The 24260-nt window shown below is 39.1% G+C and overlaps 1 protein-coding gene across 4 annotated transcripts in view; it reads right to left on the bottom strand.

The window, feature by feature from the left end:
* Window positions 1-24260, bottom strand: part of PLCB1 (phospholipase C beta 1) — a 401171-nt gene that overhangs the window by 56968 nt on the left and 319943 nt on the right. For all 4 annotated transcript variants that reach the window (XM_037405583.1, XM_037405580.1, XM_037405581.1 and 1 more), the window contains exons 22-31: window positions 22502-22606; window positions 21639-21748; window positions 16520-16652; window positions 15611-15664; window positions 13921-14140; window positions 9974-10154; window positions 7764-7840; window positions 7584-7673; window positions 5289-5346; window positions 4055-4141 (exon numbers count right to left, since the gene is read on the bottom strand). In XM_037405583.1, the coding sequence (XP_037261480.1) occupies window positions 4055-4141; window positions 5289-5346; window positions 7584-7673; window positions 7764-7840; window positions 9974-10154; window positions 13921-14140; window positions 15611-15664; window positions 16520-16652; window positions 21639-21748; window positions 22502-22606 (1115 nt within the window). The remainder of the gene's footprint in view (window positions 1-4054; window positions 4142-5288; window positions 5347-7583; window positions 7674-7763; window positions 7841-9973; window positions 10155-13920; window positions 14141-15610; window positions 15665-16519; window positions 16653-21638; window positions 21749-22501; window positions 22607-24260) is intronic.

Below are 24260 nucleotides of genomic sequence, written 5' to 3'. Positions count from 1 at the left end.
AGAAGTGCCAACTCCCATCAGGTGCAATTAATAATGCATGTCGAATTGGCAGATAATTAATGTATGTTCTTTGAAAGTGAGTTAGCATGCATTAGATGCTTATATTTTCCATTATCGAGGACTGATTTATAATTTTTTTAAATGGTATCCGTTATACTTTTTGAGGAGAAAAAGGAATTTTATACCTTAACACTGTATTCTCACTCATGTGAAAAACCAGAGAGATGCAACATTTCTAAGAAAGTTTGCACAGCTTATGGTGCCTCTGTAGATCTGTTGGACCTTTTCCCCCAGGTAAAGCCTCACTGAACAGCACCATTTCCCACAGACCTCCAGGAGCCCACACCACTCGGCCGGCCCTGGCAAAGCTGGGGCTCTGAACAGCAGAGCAGCTGTGAGCAGAAACATGAACGCAGGCTACAAAATGTTACACCTTCCTTGACAGCTGGGACTGTAAGAATATGGTCCACTGAAGCCAACAGAAGCCAGCTAACTCCGCTGGGAGCAGGCGCTGACTGCAAGGGCACAGGAGTCTCAGCTATTACACTGAGATTTAAGTGTAACTCTGACCCATGAGCATAAATAACAAAAGTCTCATTGATTTCAATTAGAGGAGGCTTGGGTCTATTTACTGTAACTGAGTCGGTTCTTAGAAAAATAATTAATCCCTTGTCATGTCTCGTGTGTATTGGTTTTTGTAATTACAATGAAATTGGAGGCAAGAGGGGTGGGTGGGGAAGGAAATGTGTTTATTTATGTTTAATTTGATGCACAAGCTGTAAAGGACAAAGAAATTGAGATGTAATGACCATGCCCATCCTCGATGCACTCCTGTGCCTAGATAAGGACTGCCAGACACACACTATAGTGGACAATCTAAAATCACACACTGCTCTAATGTACAGAATCCAGTACTGCAGTGTAAAGAGCTGTCTTTCTATAGCAGCCTCCACAGCATGCAGAGGAGATGCCCAAGGGGAAGAAGATAAGGACAGGACAAGCTTAATGTGTATCAGTGCTAAGAGGAGGAGACAAAGAATTAGAATGGGTGAGAAGAAAAATACAAGCTGTTGCTGATAATAAAGCTGCCAGTAGATAATGTAAGAGGAAAAAAAAAAAAAAAAAAGGAGTAAGAGAAAAGAAAATACACTTGGACTTGTTTGCTAATGATGCTGTTAGGAAAAAGACAGTGGCAGGAGAGCATTTGAACTTTGCTTCCACTGTACTTGCACTAAAATGGCAAGTTAGAAATTTCTTGACCTAGAGTCCGTGAGTATTTGACTTCTTAATGAAGTGATAGTCCCCTTTTCCAAACATGTTTGTGGGAGTGGCTGGCCTGTTTCCATACACACACACACACATGGATTTGATGACAATACTCGATTTCTAGTTTCTACATAACCAGAGATTAGTGTGTCATTAAGGTATCCTCGTTACTTACACAGATACAGCATGACATCCTGGTCTCATTAAAGCCAATACCTACACTGACTTCAGCAGGACCACAATAAGCTGAGGAACTATTTCCAACCTCTTGCCTAAAAGTATCAGTTCAGGAAGTAAAGTCTCCAACTCTTCTATGAGGAAAAAAAATTGGTTTTGGTTATCAATAGCCCCACAAATGAAAGCTGCAAAACAGTCCTGCATTCAAACATTAAAAATAAATTATATATATGACAGGCAGAGTTTACAGGTGTAAATCAGTCCTGAGTTAAGTACTTCCATCTAAACACATGGCATTTTAAACAAAAAGCAAGCCCTCTGCCTCCGTACAGGGAACCAATTTGAATCCAGTTTGCGTTGTTTCTAAAAGCTGTTGTCTAAAATGTCAGAGCTCTAAGGCAAATTTTCTTTTGGTGACCTACACACACCACAACATGGGAAGCTGCAAACTCATAATTTAAAAAAGAGAAAAAAGAAAAATCTCACTGGAGTGGCAGTCTGTTGGCAACACTTTACGAAATTATATTCTTCCTGGCTATGACAGAGCTCTGTGCATACAATCATAACACAACAAACTGTGAGTCAGTAATAAATAATCAAATGACAGTGATTGATGATGGTAAATGTCTCCAGTGGAATTATTAGTAAAAATACTAAAAATTCTTTCCCTCTTAATGTATTAAACTCTTTGTTTAGGGGTTGAGGTGCTACTGCCAGAAAAACCGTTTAACACAGCTAGCATAAATTTTAGTGGGTGTCAGCATGCTGAAGCACGAGAGACTAACCTGTTAAATAAGTTGCCCCAAAAAAGGCTGCTGTTTGCATAAAATACATTGGTTCTTCTCAGCTGGGAAATCATTTGATCTATTTTATATCATACGTCCTGTCACTTGGGAAGCAAATATGGATATGAAATATGAACATGAAGCAAAACATAAAAAGAGACTGAATAAAATGAGTAATTATGTTTTCTCTAAATCCCCTCATGCCAGCAAGAGGCACATACCATCATGAGCTCAGCAAAGTCTGCCCGTTTCAGTATGTGGGAAAGGAAAAAAAAAACCACATCCTGCAGCCAGGCCCTGTGAGGCACATTACTGCAGAGGGTTTTCTCAGGAGAAACAGAGAGCACTGACTGAGCAGTGCTGATTACCCCAGCGCTTGAACTGATGGCCAGATGCAGGGGAAGACAAGGGATCTGGAGCTGCTCTGTGCCATGACCTAACACTTGGCACAGGGACAGCTGATGGAAGAGTCTAACACTACTGGCCCAGCACAATCTTTCAAAATGCAATCCAAGTCTTCAGTGACAAATTTTCAGTGCTTTATGCTACTTCTGAATTAAAGTGATAAATTAGGGGGGAAAAAATCCAGAAAAAAAAGAAGAAAGGACACAGACACAGTGTCCAAGTATTTGTGAAAAGCTAGTGTTAGAAATACTGGAAAATTATTCTTTGAAATTTAAAATTCCAACATTTAAACCGCAGCCTTTTTAGTTCACATACCTGAGAAGCTCATGACCCTACAGCACCAAATATAAAGCATAATATTATTGTATAGCCTTTACACCCAGACGCCCACAACACTGAAAAGTTCCAGCTTATTTATAAATGTTATTTCAAAAAAGATGAGCAGAAAACCAGAATTGCAAACATTTTTATTTTTCCAGACTGTTGTAAACTTCTAGCTATTCAGACCTTAGCCTAATTTATTCTCTGGATATTTCACAGAAATGACATGACAACACTGATCAGCTCACACCCAGTGCTAGACTTTAAGCTGTAATACAAGCACAGAAACGGGACTGTGGACACGGACAAGGAATTAAAAGTGAAGCCTAGAACACACATGTGAACAAGTGAAGTAAAAATGAAAGCAGACATGACACAGCGGGCTGTGAAGCGTCATACTTGGGTATGAACTCTGCTGAAAACAAGTCTCCCTCTGTACAAAAGTCTGGTTATATATAGTTACCTAGGTTTTCCTACAGGAAAATCATGTACGAGTGAAGGACTCTGAACCTTCTCCATTGAAGTCAATGGCAAAAATACCACCAGCTTCACTAGAAGCAAGAGTCAGCCTGCAGCCTTTAGGATTAAAAATTGTATTTCAGAGTATTACAAGTCGATGCAGTGCAGAAAAACAAATAGAGGAAATCCAGCAATCAATGTAGAATATTAAGCACTATTATTATGAAAATTTCATTGTTTTCCACAGAAATATATACTCATAATTTATCACAAATATCTGCGGCAAGCATGCTAAAAAGATATCTCTTTTTCTTTTCAATGTAAACTGTGTTTTGGTTTTGTACTGCTAAAGCGCAACGCAGTGATGGGCACACTCTGCTGGTCAGAAGCACCGTTTACACTGGAAGCTTTTTAACAACACAAGTACTAAAAACCAAACCCCATCTATGACATCTGCACTTGAAGTGGTGCTCCATACTAAACTGCTACTCGACATCTTTTTTCATCCTGAATATTAAAGACAATGGCTATGATGCTATGAATGGACTTTTTCATGTTTAAACATCAGCCTACCTGCTGGAGGAACACTTTTCCTGAACGACAGTTTTTAGCAGTATAACACATGTTCAAAAACTCTTTACCTTAGGCTTTTCATCCAGTATTTGCTGACGAATCTCCTTGTGTTTCTCTACAAGTTTCTCCTGTCTTTTACTCTGAGCATCTTCTAGCTATAAGAAAATAGCAGAGGATCTTCAGAGATTGCAAATCCTCACTTTCCCACCCTTTCCCCAACAAATATTCCATCCATCAAAATTAAAACGTTATAATCAAAACTACGAATAATTCTAATATGAGTTACCACCATTGTCACAACCACCCCTGAGGACAACTGCTGTAACAGTTGTGTGTGGACAATATCTCAGATTTTACACATGAGACTTAGTATCAGAAATGTCTAAAAGACTTATTGTAGACTTATAATGCTATTAAAAGCATAATGCATTTTAAAAAGTCATATTATTTTGCTTTATATTTTCGTGTACAAGCTGTGTTAGATGGACTCTGTTCCCAGAAGAGGAGGATTTGCATCCTAGAGTCCTACATGCACATGCTGATAAATTTTGGGCCTTATTTAATAAAGCACTCAGACATGTGTCTGACTCCAACAGGAACTACACACAGTTAATTTGCTAATTCTTCAGGTTGCTTCCTGAATCAATGCCTCTGTGAGCAAAAATGGGCCAACTTTTGAACAGAACTCTCTCGGCAGTGAAATTAGGAGAAAATTCAATAGTAGTATATGTTTCACAGTGATTTCACATACCAAAACACTGCGGTGCATACTTTCAGCCCAGTGTAAACCACCTACAGCTTCAGAAAAAACACCTACTAGCATCAGTAATGAAATTCTTTGATTAGTGTTTACAGAGCTCATAGAATTTTTTTTCATTTGAGTAACTGTATTAATGTAATTAGGGTTAAAATTGTTAAAATATACTCTGCAATTAAATGTTTATTGACTTTCAGAGTTCCTTATGCAATCTTTGCGTTTGTGAAACAGCAAGTCAATTAAAAAAAATGGTACATTTTCCATGAATAAACACAGGATATTCAAAGATGTAATCCTAAGCATATTAAAATCTGCCACTATTAGCACCAAGCCCCAAACACTGACTAACAATTAATGAAGATCTGTCTGAAATTCCAGTTTTCCTTTAACTGGAATTTGGAGAGAAGTCTACACTGCATGTGTTAAAAATCAGCATTTGCAGAACCTTTACAGAAACGTAGAACGTGCAGTTTAATATGACCTAAAATATGAAAGATAGTATTTTACACCAAAACTGGGAAAATAAAACATATGGCCTGACATACCCGTTTTATGTACTGCACCACCTCCTGGATATACGATCGAATCATTTCAGTCTTCTCTCTGGGGTGAAACAGTCAACAACTTATTGTAGTCAGTAAGATAACACCAACATATTTTAATCACCGACAACTCCTTACAAAATAAGTAAGGTTCTGTTTCGAATGTAAGGATCTGCCTACTTAAATTTTTATCTGCTTCCTAAATGTGCCCTTTGTAACAGGCTGCATCTTTATTGTATGAAGGACTCTGACTTCCCCATGACCTACCACAACAAACTCCCTGCTCTGTCACAACAGGCTTTTACCATAGGGTACTGCCACATCTTGAAAGTGATGGTAGCGTTCCTTAAAGCCCAAACGTTAGTCTGGGAGAGTGTGCTATCATCAGTAGATGCACACTGCCACATTGTGGCACGTTATGTAGTAAAGAACTGTCGCTGTCAGTGAGCGGATACTGCTGGTGACATCTCTGAGACAATGGCAAAGTTCCCACAAAAAGCAGGGCTTGACTTCGGTGCCCAGCTTTGCTCTGTAAACCTCTTAAAGCTGAACTTGGAGGAAACACTTGAACTTTAAGTGACTTTGCGAGGTAGTTATTAAAGTGATCATCAGTCGAAGACTGAAGACAAGATCCCCCAAAGTGATAAATGCACAAAAAATAACGACTTGTAGATACTCAAGTTGACCAGATTCAGGACAGTACTCTAAAACCTAACTGCCTAAGTCAGGAACAGGGAACTGCTGGTCAGGTGGCACGAAAATCTGATGGGGTTAGGTAGATAGACAAGCCCTGCATGCATGTAGGAATTAGAAAAATTAAGTAAGAACAATTTCTTTCCCAAATTTGTGTAAGAGCTTTAAATAAACAACAGCCTAACCTGGATGACTTGAATGGGATTCACCAGAAGGTCTCGCTACTCTCTGTCCTACTCAAGAGTGAGGACAAACCATGTCACTGGACAGAGGAAAGCTGTTTCCCATGTAGTTCCCCACCTCACCTTTCCCAAGAGCTCTTTGAAAAGCCTAGCAAAGGAAAGCCCTTGGGAAAAATGAGAAAAAAATAAAATGAAAACAAAAAAGAATTTCTACCTGTCTGTTTCTGAGCCTTTCCACTAGTATCTCATTAACCTCTCAGCAAATAATTTCCTATTGCAATTGATTTTTAATGCTATAACATTTTCATAATGATTGACTGCTTTTTTGTAATATGACTTCCATACCCTCTGACTGGCTCTAACTATATTGAGTATTTCTCCCTTTTTTCATAATCAATTATTGTCATTATGTTATCTTTTTTTCTAGGATGTTTACTAAAATTCTGTAATATTGATTCTTATCTGTTGCAGTTCATTGTGTGTGTGTGAGCTTCTTTCAGTGTTACCAAATGCACAGATTCTATTTTGAGATGCTCCCAAGCCCATATAAACCTTTTTACCTGTAGAAAAGCAAATAGTTGTGTCTTTGTTGCTTGGTAAAGCTCGGATATTCTAGATTATTTTTTTTCCCTCCTGTATTTTTAACTGAATATCCCAGCAAATGATGGAAGATTAAAACACTCAGTTTTCTTTTTGAGCTGCTTGCCAAAACAAATTAAGGAGGACAAACAAACCTAGATACTGTTCCCTTGGGGAGAATATAATCAACTTGCACAACTACAGTTTGTATTGTCTGGTGGTACCTTAATGAAATTAATATTCCTGTCCCTGTTCCCAGCAACTGCTCCCTCAGAGCTCAGTTTTCCTCTCTCTTCCACCCAAAGTGACTGCACACTGCGTAGCACTGACACTGGAGCAGAATCAGTAGCACAGCATCTGAGGGGAATTTCCCACAAAAGTAAAGCAAACCTTCCATTGTGTTGCTGCTACTTGTTCTGGAGAGCGGCTTTAACAGAGCTAAGAAGATTAGCTAACTCACAGATAAAAACCTAAGTTAAGGTGAAATCAAACCCTGTGAAATTGAAGCCACGAAGTGTGTTTATACCCAGAGAAACAGTGTCTGGATTAACAGCATGCTGGCAAATCACTCTGTCGTGCCACTCACAGGCGCAGCCCCATACCACACAGCACCTTTGCAGCTGACCCAGACTCTCAATGCTCGAGCAACAGGAGATTAGATTAGTCCCAGGAAATTAAATTTGTATCAGCAGAAGTAAGGAGGACTCCACTGCTCTGGTGAGGTATTCCAGTCTGACTAGAACCTGCCTTGTATTTAGGGTTGAGACCTTTCTTTGATTTTCCAGTTGTGAAAAATCTTGTCTCTTTATAACATATAAGGATATGGATCTAGGGATATACTTACTCTTCCATTTGATTTTTATCCTTGGATTTTGCTTCAGTGATCTTCTCCTGCCTCTTCTTGTCCATTTTTTTCTTCAATTCTTTCTTTTCTCTAAAGCATAAAAAATAAAGGCAAGTTCAAAATGTATCTAAAAAAACCCCACATGGAGTAGCAATCAATTATAAGGGAATAGCACCTTACTTTTCACATGTTTCTTTCAGTTTCTTTAGCTGGCTGTTCTGACACTCCTCTGCAACATCTGTCAACTTCTGAATAAGCTAAAAAAATCCCAAGAAACAAAAACATGTATTTTCAGCTAAACATCATACATACATGTAAATTTCCTCAACAGTCTGTAGCAAACATTAAAGTGTTATACCATTCCCTGATTAATTAGCAATGATCAAAAGCCAGTAAAAACACTTACCAGTGTAAATATATTCTTAACTTGTGGACTTCAGCCAGACTTGTATATGTCCAGCTTGCACAGAAACTACTACTTCTTTGCACATAAAGGTGATATAGTTTCAGAATATTAAATGTAAAACCAAAGTATATACTGCAGATTTTAACTTTGCTAGGAATTAAAATGCCTACATTAATTCATAAATAGTCACAACCTGAATTTATGCAATAGAAATTACAAACTGAATTCCCATGTCACTAAATATTCCAGGTTTTCTGTGAGTGCTGGAAACATTCCTCTTGCATTGAACATTATTACATGGAACAGCTTGGATTTCAGGGTAGTCAGGTGGATATTGAAAATTCACACACGATAGCTAAGAAAGCTAAGCATAGTTAGGCATAGCCTACATTTTGACCACAGAATTAAGTTTTCAAAAAACCTGAGTTGTCAGTTTGAAATGTGCTGTGCAGCACTGGGTCCAACCTCATTCGTTCTGTAACAGCTAACAAAAAGCATGCCTGTGGTGGTGATGCTGACGGGAGAGGACATACGGACAGGGCTTGTGTGCTAGTTCAATGAATAGTGAATCAAAGTGGGAAATGGGACCAATTTGGTTTGATCACCCCCTCTAGTTTAAGTCTGATTCTCTAAAATAATCCTCTCAGGATGATAAACCAGAGGATGTATAATAAAGCCTAGCTAGTCTGATCCAGCTTTTCATTCCTTAGATAAAAGAAGAAAGACACCGGTGATAGGCTCTCCTCTAAAAGAAAGACATCAGAAAGAATCTCCCAGCTGCAAGGCAGATTTTAATTGGAACATTAACTTCTGCACAGCTCAGAGGGAAAACTGTCTGAAGGTTCTGTGCTAAAAAACGAATTTATCCTAACTGGATAATGTAACTTTGCTTTGCGAAATGCCATTTTCCATTTTGAAATGAGAAAGGAGTTAGCTTACAATATAAGCCCAACTATGTGGGTCCAAAATGGTTCATTTTTATAAAAAAAAAAATCTCTGAGATGCAGCCAGCAACTGTTACTGGAACGCGGACTGTCTCCCCGTGGCACAGATAACTGCATCCATGTGCACACTGGAGCTGCTGTGGTTCACATACGACTGGTGACAAACAGGGCACCACTGGGGAACAGCAGCTCCATGCTGTGACCTATGGGAATGAATTTGTGAAAAGGCATGGCTGAGTGACACTCACACATATCACTCCTCTGACCTGCTCTTTTTGGATGGCAGGGTAGAGTAAACGAATCACTTCACCCAACAGTCATGAGGCAAAATATCACGTAATAGAGAAGAAATTGTGAGGATTCTCTGGGGCTGAGAAACAGTCTGCAGTCCCATAAAATCCTTTAAAAATATTCTTTTCTGCCTAAAAACATCCATCAGCATCAGCTGCCATCTGCTCAAGCTCCTCTATTTGAGCTCAGAGAGCCTATGATCCTGCTGTAGTTGTCAGCCAAACTTCAGCTGTAAAAACACAAGCTGGCCTGGACTGATGGACACAAAATATTTCTTCACTATACAGATTATGTCCTGCAGCCCCTTAAAGCATTCTTCTGCAACAGGAACACTGTGTGGCACAACTCTGTGTCCTGAGGAATGTTTGAATCTATTTTCATTTATTTATTTTCATGGTGTTTCAATTTATTGTCCATCTAATCCTGCCTCCTTGGGAGTTGTACGTTTAAAAGAGTGGCAGAACAAAACAGGAACGTCATCCAAACGTTGCAGTAACCCAAGACTTACATCACCAGACTCTACATTAGCAGTACTAATAATCCCGTTGCCTTTCTGCCTTCCATCCAAAGCCTTCCAAGTGTTTGTGACAGTGACACAAGTACCCCTTGAAGCTGCAGCAGACCACAGGGAAATCAAGCTCTGAAATGGACTCCAAGTAAGAGGAAGCCCCACTTAATGATAACGTCATGCTGCTCTCATTACTTACCCTGAGACTGCTAAAGAAAAGTGGACAATATAACGAACGTACCAGCTTAATGTGCTCTCGTTTCTGGTACTTTTCACTGTAATACTGCTCCTGTCGGAGATTTAGCAGCTGCTGCTGTTGCTTCTCCTTCAGCTCAACTAGCTTCTGGGTCATTTCAGAGTCAAGTGCAGCTAATTCCTGTTCAATAGTTGAAGAACTGTGGTCTGGGCTGCCTGTTTCAGATCTGCAAAGACACACACACACCCCACCAAGGTCTAAGTCACTAGGCATGTACATTCTGCCCCATGTTTAAACCTTGTTTTTAAGGCAGCTGGTTATATGTAGCCCATTAGGGAGTTCCTCAGCCCCACATATAGTGCCAAAAGACGATTTTAGCTCTAGTAAGTCCAATAATTTCATCTTTTACTAAAAAAAGAACATTAACAGTTTGTTAATGTGATGGCTATTGCTTTTAAACCTCACTTTACTAATGCAGAATGGTGATGTGAACCAGACTTGGTATAAATGAACTATAAATGTAACTGTGAAGATTTCCCATAAACAGATGTCCATGGAACTTGCTTATCCACTTCCAGACAGTTAACTTGAACTTCAAAGCTGCACAGTCCTCAGCAGAAATGATGAATGCTAAGTATTTTGAAAACCAAATCATCCCTGCAAGCACTTAGCAATAAATCTAAGAGCATAACTTTACATCCGCATTTATGAAATGCTTAAAATGGTAGGAACATCCCTTTATTTGTTATTTTCTCCCTGCTTCAGGAAATGCCACACATAGCACAAACAGAGCAAAATGCTCTATGGACTGATACTTTAGGAGGAAAGTTAACACCCCAGTGGGGAATAACCTCAGAAAGGCAGCACAAAATAAAAATACAATGAGAAGCTAAAAGGCAACACTAAAGGAACAGGTTTTTACCTTTTGTGGTTGTTTTTTTTCCCCCTTTCTTGAGACAGAAGGAAGAATAGATGCAATTGTGAAAGGAGACAGAATGACATTACAATGCTCAAAGAAAAAATGAACAGCAAAAGCAGTATCACTCTCAGACCAGCACTAAAATAAAGCCAAGGAAAAAAAAATTATGCTGTGTCCCTGCTCCACTGCTGTGTTTACTGCTGTACTCAGGTGTTAAATCAGTTGCCTGGGAAACCTCAGAACAGTGAATGAGATGGACAAATCAGCAAAACCTTGAACAGAGAGAGCCGACACTGAGAAAAATGACTTGGCTACCCAGAAATGTGCAGATTACAGTGCAGAGAACTTGCTACACTGGCTGCCTCTCTTCTCTCTCCCAGGTTCAAGTTTGCAGCTGCTGTCAATTCGAGTTACTTCAACTGGAATAATGTGAAGCTGCTTTCATCAGTCTGAGGACATAAACCCCAAGGTAGCCTCTTTTTATTTCTTGTATTTTTATTGTATTTGAATATTCTGCTAAGAAGTTAAGTGGTGTCAGTGTGATAGGTGAGGATAATTTAAATACAGAGCCAGAAGGCAGAATTAATGAATATTAAAGTCAGCATATTATGCCATTACACTATACATTTGAAAGCTGACATTTTTCTTGTAGTTTTGGGAAAAGAAATAAGGCCAATTTCTAAGCATTGGCTAAAATACTGTCTTCTAAGGGACATGCCCATTAAAGAAACTTCAGAACACCTGCAAAACACTTGTGCATGTGTATAAATAAATACGTCAAACTTCCTACAGACAATGGCTTTACTGAACCCTGGCCCAATTTTAGACAAGGGCACAAAACATCGATTACTTCTGACCAGAGACAACACATTTTTATCGCAATCCGATACAGGGACTCCTGATGAAGTAGTGATTTATACCTTGCAGTTACAGGCAAATAGCTACAGTAATAATTTAAAATTATTAAATTATTATTTTTCCTGGGATGCGGTATTCTATTACAAGTCTGCTGCTTGAGAGAATATGTACTTGCAAGTTTGAATCCCTTAAAAATATATTTCTGCCTTTTTAAAATTTGAGCTCAGATCTTTTAACCTTCAAATTTCTCTGTATCTGCACATAAACCCGCACATCTCTGAAATCACTGTGACAGTTCCACTGAATAGACTGCAGGGTTATATTGCCTGATATCATGAATGATTTATGGTCAGATCATAACAAAAGAAAAAGAGAGGATCCTTTTTGCTCAAAGATAAACGAGTCATGTTATTTATTCAGTTTGATTTTCTGCTTAAATTTGAATAGAATATGCTAGAGAAGAGAAAGAAACATGACTTTTTTTGTTTGCCACTCTCTGTCACACACATTGATGATGGAAAATACAGTGGATAAAACACCACTGTGCGTGCAGTTGACAACCAGACCTCAAGCGAGTTTGTTAAACTTAAGTGTAGAACCTGGAAGCCTGAAAACTGACAACCATTAAGGCCAGCTGAACAGTATATCATGAGCATTAAGCTCTTATTAAGCCAAATGACATTCTGTCATCAGGGAAGCGTAAATGAATAAGCTCCTTCCTAATGACAAGTTATGGCCTAAATGCCAGTCACTTACATTTAGAGGTACTATCACACTATCAGCAAGGTTGGCAGCCAGAGCATGCTTGCAGCGTTTTACTCTTATGGTCTCCTACCAAAAAGTATATAAAGTAATTTTTTTTTAATGCTCATTCACTGTCTTTGTATTTAAGAACTGCAGCTGTATCCATTTGATGTAGAAGTTAAAGGACTTTTGTGCTTATCTGATTACTTTAAAAACTAAATTATGTTCAAATGAGAATGCTGCAGTAATAGGAGAAATAAAAATTCAACTGCAACAGTCTCATTCTATATATGTGTGTATATATTCTGTCAGGAGTTAGGAACTGATCTTCATTAACATATAGTTCCTTACCATAAGAACAAGTCAGTATTTGTGGAAAGATTAAAAAGTCATAACAGTCTCTGCATTTCAAACTGATAAAGATAAACACAACTAATACCTAAACAAATAATATAAAAAGTGTATCAGCACACACAAGGAGAAAGGGCAAGGCAAGACCTAGAGAGACAGCACAGAAGGGGTATGCATGCAAAGCCAAGCAATCATTAAGAGATCTCCAGGTGGTCCGGATCAACCATCATTTAAACAGTAGCCAGATGTTAATAACTTCCAGGTCTTTCTTTCACCTAATTATGTATCTGATGCCTTCTAGTCTAGCATGAGGTTTAACAGGGCTCTAACTTGGAAACAATATTCTTCATCCCAAATTCAGAATATCCATTTTACCCATAACCACATGAGAAGACTATGTTTTGTTCCTGTTTTGACACTCGGTCTCTTCCACCACCAGACAGCACATTGTGGTGGCCCAGAGTAAACCAATTGCTTAATATGAGCAGAATGACTATGTGTGCTGGCTGCAAACACTTTTTGCTTGAAAAGGGAGCTACATTCTAAAGTTGTATTATTAAGTGTGGGACAGAAGTTTCCATGGAACCGATCCTCCTCATAAAGTAGATCAGCAAGGCAGAAGATGGGGTGCTCTGATAAAATGTGCTGAGTTGACCTGAGTAGGAAAATAAAACACTTTATCCAGGTAAGTTTCAGTTCTTTCACACTGCAGTCTGGCTCCTGAACCGTCTCAGCATGCAGGGGATATGCTCTCTCAGTTCGTCATTAAGCTCACTACCTAACCACTGGATGCTGTTGCCAGTACAGCCGAGTCACCTACCCATACCAGTGGTCTAGGGAAGGTCCCAAGATAAATATTACATACCTTCATTTACAGGGAAAGAGGTATAACATGGTGAACTACTTACCTGGCTTCTAGCAGAGAAGCAGCATATCATGGAGAGGCCTTTTCCCGAGGATTTCCGTATCAAAGGCCCTGACTTCATTTTACCTAGGAATCTTGCTGCTTTTGAGTTTTTTTCTGTGCTCTAATGTCACCTCCATAGTAACTGTCTACTATAAAAGAAGACTTGAGTAAAGATCTCCAATACCAAGAACAGGAAAGCTACGTCCAACATACCTTTTCTTACTGTCTCTTTTTGCTGTTTTTTCTAAAACTGCTCTTCGTCGCAGGTAGTCATTTTGGATTTCATTGTACTTTGCAGTGTGCTCTTTGATAAGGTCGGTGGTTTTCTTGTGGTGCCTCTTTACAAGGTCCTTCATTTCCTTGTAGTGCTTCTTCTGAAGCTTAACAAAAGACTTCTGTTGTTTTAGCTCCTCAATAGTCTGTGCTTCCACTTCTACAATGATAATAACAAAAACCACTTCAATTGTTTCACAGTTGATTTCAATCAAAAACCCAGGAGTTCCCATTAGCAGGGTGTACTGTGCTTGTTTACTGCAGGTAAGTGAAACGTGCTAGCTTAAACTAACTAAGTAGACTTATCTGGAATTAAGGTAACCAGATAGAAAATACTTTGGCAAATTTAACTGATACCAGAGTAGGAAGAGAGATGAAAGTTTAGAACACCAAGACGTGCAGCAAGATAAAAAACATGTATGTTCTCTCTTCAACTCCTTTCAGATGCAAAAGATTCCCATCAGCCCAACATACAAAACCATGATCTTAAATATGACCAGAGATCTTTCTACCCACTGTACCAACACTTCAAGTCGCCCTTCTCTCTGGATGGGCTAGCTACATAACAACATCTAGTGCCTAAACCCCCTTCACAAACAGCACTTCAGCTGGCTGCTCTCCTGCCTTGACGTGGGCACCAGCTGAAAGCATCTGTCCTGGTATCATCACAGCATCCCAGGAGAGCTTTCACTTCTCTCTTGTTGGAGACCCTGCACCACAGGAGTCATGGCCATCTGGGTGCCAGTCCAGCAAAGGACTGGTGGCTAAATGCTGAGAACTGCGTGCCAGTGCTGCCACTCCAGCGGCAGCTCTGAAGGATGTCCTGCCCTGTGAACCGAGATCACAGCTCGAGCTCAGTGTCTGCTAGCTGGAGGGAAGGGTGACTCGTATGATCGGAGATCACAGCTCTGGAAAAGCCAGACTGAAGACCCCTTCTCAGACAACAGACTGTATGAGGCCTGCAGGTATTCCCACAATCTAAGCCAGCCTCTTTTTACTGCACATGGAGGGAGGGTGAATAAGAGGCAATCAACATGCAGAATTTCATGTTGTGTCTGTTTTCCCCACCTAAATGTAGGCCTAAGCAAGATTTGGACACAGGGTGGGTTCCAATGTAGGAGAATGACTAAAAAAGAAAATGAGTTATGAAATTTGCAATCCAAACTCCAACTCCAAGCTGGAGGACATGCCTCCCAGTTGAACAGCAGGGCACTACCTAACTGACACACCAATTTGCTTAATGCAATAGTAATTTTCAGTTTTGTAGGAGCAATGGGAACACTGCAAAGCTAATGAAGATAAAATAGTTTCACTACTATTCACAATATTCAGACCAAATTTAGCTTCTGTTCTCATAATAATGCTGATATTTTGACTGTATTAGATGGTAACATCATGCTTGTGAAAGGTTATTTTTTAAAAATTCCCTGTTGGCGCCCTATTCCAAACTCATGAAACATGTGCTCAAATATTTAATAATTTCAAAGCTGAGGAAGAAAACATGGTATATATGTTTTCAGTCCTAATCACTCAAAGAAATGTCTAAACCAGATGGCCTATTTCATAAAAAATATGTTTCTCTTGACAAAAAAGTGTCACATTCTTGCAGTGTAAACCATATATTTATTACCTGTGAGGACACTCTGAATAAGATCTTCTGTCTTTGCAGGCGCTTTCACTGAACCTAGAGGTAAAAGAGAGGACTAATTCTAATTCTTTATAACAACAGCCATTGTTGTGCTTCTTGATTGCATAATAAAACATGGCAGGTGACATAGGACCTACACTAATAAGGGCATTTATTAATCATTTAATAAAACACATCTCTTGAGCAGAAGAGTAGCAACACGGGAAACAAAACTGATTCTGTGAACCAACGTAAAAAGCTAATCTTCTGAAACCCACCTGAACTTTGTTGTTTTACTTAGGAGGAGGATGTTATTGAACTCACGGATACCACTCATATGAGTCATTTAAGTGGTATTAGGCTGACAGTGCAACTGCCCTATATTATGATGTCAGTGCAAAATTTCTATATGCAAGATGAATCCAGCTCCTTGGAAGTCAGTTAGATCAAGCCTATGAAGACTGCAGTCATAAATTATAAACACTGTGGTTTAACAAGTATTTGTTAAAGAAGATATCTCAATACAAAATATATAAGTATCTAAGACTGTAATTTGTGTGTGCAATAAGATGTAACTACATGCATAAGTTAGGCATACTTGTAAAAACAATTTAAAGAGATTGCTACACTTGCAACAACAACAAAAACCTAGCAAGTTTTCTTGCTTGTAGTCAACTTCAGTTCCACCACAAAAGCAACTCCCAAATAAAGGACATTTGTATATTTGAAGAAGACTGGCTCTAACAGCCTACAAAAGTAGTGGGAAAATGTCTACCTGTTTTATGAAAACAAAACAAACAGAATCTGCCCCCTTTGTTCTTCAAACATACAGCACATGAAAAATTATTATCCAGATTTATTTTGAAGAGATGGCAATTTTTTTTGTTTTCCTTTATGTTGTTTTTATTTTACCTGGTGCTGGTTGGCTATGGACAACCTGAGTTGCTGGTTTCGGTGTAAGAGAGGCAGTGTAATTTACTCCATTTTCTGCTGGTGCTGGTCTAGGTTCATTATTAGCTTCAGATGGTGCATCTCCATGGTCAATCTGAAAATACATAATTATTTACATTACTTTTCCCAACTAACAGACTTAAAATTATTTATTTGCAGGTCTACTTCAGCTTCTTTTTTTAAAATATAATGTTGGGTGATTGTTATATATAAATCATTCTAAAAGAAAAAGAAAAAAGATTTCCTTAAGAGCCATGGTAATCCAGGTGGTTTGTTTTTGCAGGGTAAATTTCAAGAAGAAATAGAGCATGTATTATTCTGAAAAAAGTATTTTCATTTTAAGTGGATATAACTCATCAGGGACGTTTTTCAGTACAGTATATATGAGCTGCACCAGATGTGAAATCTGTATTTTATTGAAAAGCATTGTTCTCTGCCATAAAAACCTCTCTAGAAATAATATAGAAGCTGGCATGAAAATGCTACTCAAATCCCTGCTGTGAACAAAGCATGTACACAAAACTACTTTTACATTTCAGCTACACACAGCACTATCATTATACACCATTCTTACAGAACAGAGATGTACTTCTGATTCCCAAGATCTTACATTCTTGTAATTACACTCCAAGGATAATATGTAAACAGTACCTCCATTCTGCTGCATAAATACATCTGTGGTATCCAAATATTTAAGCATTTTCCACAATTTTTTCTTTCTCTCCGGTTCCCTAAAGGCTCAGGCTTACAGCGTACATACTATGTACTGAACATTCTATAATTTTCCTTGTGACCATCAGGTTTTAAGCAAGCACTCAGCAAACAGAAGGTCATTCAAAGCAATTTTTATTTTGAAATGGCCAAGGGCCACTTCCTGCTGTCCCTGCAAGGGGCCAGTTGCCATGGTGTCTCAGGGTAGTTTTGGATTTGTTCCTTCAGCTGCTTCCATTTCACTCTTTGATGGTAATCACATTACAAGCAGAGGCAGGATACCACAGTTGTTGGGTTTTTCTCCCCTTGATTACTCCACACTTGCAAAATATCAGCCTGCACTGCATCAACAGAGGCAAAATACATTTTGATCTGTTTTGTGCTGCTCCTGCTGCTGATTTCCTTCATCTTGGCCCTGACAACATACTGTATACTTCAAAAGGATTTCTGTTTCAACAGCATATTTCCACCAAAATTATATGAGAGTGATACTGTAGTCAGAAACATGATGCACTTGAAAACCAATGCCAACAACTTAATTTATATCAAGCAGAGATGACTGCAATAAGAGAAGGAAAAACATGATCTAGCCAACATTTATGACAGTAGGATAATGTGACTGGCAAAAGCTGTAGCTGTGACAAACACACAGAGACATGGTTATGCCCTCAATTCTCCTTAAAACAAACTCCTCACAGGATGCAATTCATTAGTTTGATAAAAAACAATGTTAGCTATACAGATCATCAACATTTAGTACTAATAAAGCTAGAATTCCTAACTTCTGGCAAGTCTCTGCCCCAGAAGTCATTGCATGGGAAAGTGGGTATTATCTCCTTTTTTTGCGACTAGGTTTGTATGTGGTGTGAAATGCTGCATCACAGCTTGTTGAGAAACTATTAATATAGCCTGTCAGTTTTGGACATAAAACATCTGCTTTCAGAAACTAAAGCAGAAATGTGAGACAGGATCAGGAAGTGAATAAAGAGTAATTTTCACTATATCAAGCAATCTAATCTCATTAAAAAGCACTTTCTCTTCTCATAATTCATCACGCAGAATGCTAAAGTAAACATTTTTCCTTAGTGGAGAATATTTTAGGCTCTTTTTAAAACATGATGTAATCCAGCCTTATGATTTATAGTTTAAATATTCACAGAAAATGGTTTGTGTTCCACATATTGCCAAGTCTTTTGCAAGACAGTATTTATTTACTAAGTAGAAAGATGCATACCCATACAGGTATGTAACTCTATGGTCTATTTTTATTTCTACAGACAAAAGGAGCTGCAATGTATTGGGGCTGGGAGATCTCCTCTGTGCTGCACTGTTAACTAGGTGGGCAGTTCTGAAGTCAGTTTGCCTCTATCCTCCTTGGCAAAGTATAAGCAAGTGCAAGCAAGGTCTCCCTATAAGTGTTGCATCAACCTGATTTCCATTATTGTAACTTGGTGTGAACATGGTTTGCAAAATTATGTGTGAATTTTCATTTTAAATAGTGGTATCAGATATACTAAGTGCAGCTGCTCTCCTAGAGGTATTTTCATTTACTTTCCGTATAAAAATAACTCTACTTTACCAAAGAAGGCAACTGGCTTCATTTGATTTATATCCTGGCATGCAAAACAATAGTCTCCATTTTAACACTGTTTTATGGGTAGAAACAACAGGTCAGATGTGCTGCTGCTTCCATGTCAGACACGTGAGTAGCAAGGGCTCCTGACTCCCTGACTCTGCAGTGGGAATTAACACACGGCTCCAGGGACATTACACCAGCAGGGACAGTCAAAATGTATTTTACTCTGGCTAGCTTTTCCTAGATCCCTACGTGCTTCTGCTGCCATGACTGTGAGGGTGAAAACATACAAACTAGTTACATCAATCTATTTTAGGCTGGAATTAATTCACCCCATGGAACTCTCTGCACATTTCTATAGCTTATGCCTCCTGTCTGTACAGGACATCAGGCAGGGGAAGAGAAGGCAACCTCCATGCTCATAAATATTTACAACATTTTCAGATGAGTACAGCTAAAAGTGCAAAACCCACACTGCAGGTATTATAATGCTGCCAATGCTACTCCAAAACAAAAAAATCGCTGTTCTAAGGCCAGGCTGGAAAGCAAGAACTGACCAGAAAGCTAAAGGTAGGAATTCATGTTACACTTATGATGGGAACATTGCATATGAATACAGAAAAGATGCTGTAATTTGAAGCCTAAAGAAAGGCTAATTTATCTGTTCAAAATAATTCACTATTAGGTAGCTTATTAGATTTTTTTTTTCTTTTCTTTTTGCAAAAGCTTAGGAAACTTCTTACAGAGATGCAGTTTAAACTTGTGGGTAGCAGAGACAAAACCCCCTATTTTCCTCTTGCAGCTGCAAGAACCCAGCTCAGATAAAAAAATGCGTGTGGGAGAGAAAGAGGTGTGCGGAGGTGCAATCTGTGCTAGGACACAGCACTGCCTTGCACACAAACATTCATAGTGTGCAAATTTGAAGCTGTACGTAGGAAAACTGAATCCAGGTGCATTTATGTGTACATTTCTGGCAAACATGCTTGGGTTTGTTTAGCTATGTTGCCAGTGAATATACTTGCCATTATTCACTGACACAATTCTCATGGGCCAATGTAAGTGAACAAAACGATCAGCCCGGCCGACTGGTGAAGAAAATGTTATCATCACATAACATCACCAGGAAAGCTGAGATTCCCAAGTACAGATCAGCTGCCAAGTATCCTGCCCAGAATGGGCATTTATAAATAGAAGGTAACAACGGTGTACTGCATCTAACTGAATGGTTATACATTTTTACCAAATGCACCATTACAATCGTTACAGTTTTCTTTTAAAAAATATTTCTCTGCTATTCCAAAACAAGATCCTTAATCCTATGAGATTTCAAGCTCCCTGACATATGGTAGCACTACTTGAGCACTAGAGTTCATCTTTCCTACTTCCCATTTGCTTGAGAAGATACTCTGTGACAGAATTTTTCTAACTAACAAATAACCCTGTACAGACCAGGAAAAACCGTACTTTTGAAAAAGTAAAAATGACCTCTAAGGTATTTAAAGGATTATCTCAAAAAAAGACTTTGCTATTAAAATAGAATCTCATGTGTAGAGTGTCCTAGATAAATGTCTAAGATACTACTGAGCATTTCACAGTGTCCTCATTCAGCCGAACTTGTGACACTGCACAAAGAGTAAATTGTTGGCCACTGAATCGTAATGACTTTCACTCATCTGGTCTGCTTTGGGAATGTATTCTTGGTTACAAAATCTAGTTCAATGAGCTTTTGCACATCTGAGAATTGAAGACAGACACGAGAGCTGAGGGCAGTTTAGGATTATAAAGCACTTCTCCATCTTCGCTGCAGACCCGTACTGAGTGCCTTTTGATTCACATGATGTGCCCAATATCTGACACAAGCAATCTTTAAAAGACATGGTTGATATTTTCAGACATTTCTAGAAGACGTCCCAATAACAATGTCTGGAACAGAGAGACTGAATGTTTGAACATGCACAGAGTTTACCAGAAACCAAAGCTGAACTGCCATTACTCTCAATTATGCTCAAAATAATACCTACGCATTTGTATGCACGACACCTCCAATTATACAGAAAAATGGGGTTTACAGGTTAGTCCATAGGTAACCACATATACCGAACAACTGGAAATGTGGCTCCCATAGATTTCAGGTAAGATAGAATAGGCCTGAACATTTATTCATTTTATGGTCTCCTCCCTCTTCATCTCTGTTCCTAAGATCTATGAAGGGTTGGATCAGTTGACCTCCAAAGGTCCCCTCCCATCTAAATTATTGTACAGTTATACCGGGTGTCTTTAGGGCATGTTTGCTCACAGAGAATGTATAGACACATCATAATCAGAGACAAATGAATGTTTCTGAACAGAATAGAACCTCCAGAAACAGAGCCTGAAGTTCTGGAAAATTTGTAATATTTTCAGAAAAAGCTACTGACACAAAATTGTCTTTTTACTAAGATGAACTTCAGCATCTCACTGGAAAACAACAGGCAATGACTCAAGAAGATTTCATTTAATACATAACAAAGTTGCAAATCAGCATACACATAATGTGGTTTTTCATTCAACATTCAGCATCTCTCTGCCTCTGAAGAGTAACGTGCTCCATGCACAACATGCTGCATTCAAGGAAACTACACACACAGTGCAATGCCTTTTAGCTGTAATGTACCCTAGACTCATTCTGGGTGAGGTGTTTACAGGTGTTCAAGTAATCAACACGTACAGTTCCCAGGGACTTCCAATATTTGTCAAAATAGGTGCTTTTAAATACTGTAACTTAATTTGGAGAGACTCTGAAACCTCCCTTACCTCTTTCTTTACCTCTTCTTCATCTTCCAGAGTCAGTGCAGCCAGTTGCTTAGCTCTCTGCTCCATCAAGTTGACATATCTGATTGGATTGGATAAGGCCTCGATCACATCTAGAAACATAGCAAATACTTCAGTTTCAAACCCCTTATGTTATGGTTCCAGTGCTCCTCAGGTTTGAAGAGAGTAATTTTCATACAGGTTTGCTTCTGATAGGTACTCCTAGGTGATAGGAACAACAGCGGAGGGGACTACACCATCATGCAAAAATACTCTAACCCAAACCTTCTTTGAGTTTGTGCTTGGGTCTCATAGATGTGCTTTTTCTGCACAGGGTTTTTTGATAGATCTTCAAAGCTTACAGCATCAGCCAGCTAGGATCTGGCTTCACATGAGGCACAGAGAAGCATTAGTAAGAAAACTACTTAAAAAAAATTTCAAAATAGCTATACAAACCACTGTTTTCACTGAAGATGCACAGTATGGTCTTTAAACTTATCCTTGTTTAGAGCTGATTCCAAGATAAAATGCCCTATGTTAAACATGGCACTTTCCTCAGGAAACAATTACACACTACTGTGTCATGTAAGTCTCATTTATGTTTCAATGGCAAATACCTGGGGTATTTCCTCCTTTAGAGTCATACAAGGCCTGCTGAAAATAAAAGAGTTGGCCTTAATCCTAAACCTCAGGCAGGTCCCTGTAAATCGGGCCTTCTTGTATGAGTGGTAAGACATAACAATCCATCAGATACAGAGGTTTGCGTACAGGACTGTTACCCCAATATGGCAAGTCATCTACACCACATTCATTTTGCGCTTCATTTAACTTTTATATTTCCCACTTGGAAAATGCCACAGAATTACCTGCATAAGTATCAGGTACATAGTCTTTCACCTCTATGTACACAAAGAGGGCTGGCAGTGTCAAAGGTTGGTTCCTCTCATTCCTCAAACAGATGTAGTGGTAGCCTGCAAAATAAGAAACAACCAGTTCAGAGCATAAGCTCTTCCATAGGCATTGCCAATGTAATTGTGTTCTCATTTGCTATTTATAGTGTGGCTCCAACTGAGCAAGCAACCCCAGGGACCTCTGGTAGGGAAAGATTTACCCGAAGGGTTTCAGAGATAAGTATACAGACAAAGGACTGTTAGAAAGGCATGTGATGCTGCAGTTTAATACAATATTTTCCCTTTATTTTTACATCTGCAAATAATGCTAAAAATTGTCATTTATATAATTTTTGGTGCATTCTAATTTATTACCTGTAGCTGGAATATTTTTTTTTCCAGTTCCGTAGCTCTTTCTTAGTTTTCAAAAGTGACTGTTGTGGTATTCAGGAAACTGAACAGCCAAGCAAAACTGAGACGCAACACAATATCTCATTTAAAAAATAGATAATGTAGCACTCCATCTACAAAGTGTGTGTGCGTATGTATGAAACCTATCATGTGACCAACCTAATAAATAGATCTGAAAAAGAGTATTTTCAGACTGTTTTGAAAACTGCCTGTCCTGTAAGAGCAAGGGCACACACTACAGTGCAAGTTAACTTAGCCAAGCTGAGACACCAGAGACAGCACAGCCCAAAACCCTTTCTCCCACCCAACTACCACCATCTCCTGCTCTTTCTCTTGTTCACTGACACTTCTCTGACTTTGTAGATGGGCAGCTCAGTGAGCTAAACTCCAGAAAAAGCAAGCTTCAGAAACTGCGAAAAGTCTTCCACCAATTTAGCTCTCCAAAATGCCTCACTGTAAGGTCAGACATATTAATCCCAATTTAAAGACCGTGATGGAAGTGTATGGGCAGGAATGAGAGAAAACAACCTCGTACAGCTGCAAAGCTGCATCCTCTGCCTCACAGGCCGGTGCCCGTCACACCACGACTGAAGCTGTTCTAAGGCATGATTATGGAGCTGCACACACAGGTAGCACCAGGATACAAGTCATGAGCAGGATGCACTTATCTGGGGGGATTCTCACTTGGTTGATGTGAACAACTCCAGCTCCAAGTCACAGTTAAATCCTTGCTTTAGGAATACTGGTAATTCTGTGGGTTTGGGTGATAGTATGACACAGTTTTCAATTATGTCTCAGAAAAGAGAGCAATTACATATTATAGAGGTCCTCTCAAGCTCCTCCAGCAAATTTTCAGCACGTACATGAATGAAAATCAACATGCTGTTCTCCATCACATGCTGTAAAATAATGATTCCTGGAGTCAAAAGGACAGAAGATAGGCTTGTGGGTAAAAGCTCTCAGAAGTCCTTGTACAATTTAACACAGTGGCCTTTGTTCTAAAAAGCACAAGCTTGAAAGCAAGTCCATGATTCAGTGCTCTGCTGAATGGACTCCATGTCGCATGAAGGGCAAGTGCCATGAAAGGGGACCAGATGTGGTAAGAACCCACTTTCACAAGTGGAGGAAAATCCCTCACAATCCCCTTTCTCCTCCCCAATCACCTATCTTCCTCTGGAGCTTGGCAGATCCTCCATGAGACAATTATATTCATTAAGCCAGCAGAAAATGCAGCTGGCATAAAAAAGTTGAGGTTTCTGCTGGATTGATAAACTGAGTTTGTGCGTGAAAATGGTGTGGAAATTGGCAGAGCTGGCAATAATAG

Source organism: Falco rusticolus, chromosome 12 (genome assembly GCF_015220075.1).
Source record: "Falco rusticolus isolate bFalRus1 chromosome 12, bFalRus1.pri, whole genome shotgun sequence".
NCBI classification, from domain to species: domain Eukaryota; kingdom Metazoa; phylum Chordata; class Aves; order Falconiformes; family Falconidae; genus Falco; species Falco rusticolus.
Note: the sequence above shows the minus strand (reverse complement) of the source record. Positions and strands in the feature narration are given on the sequence as shown.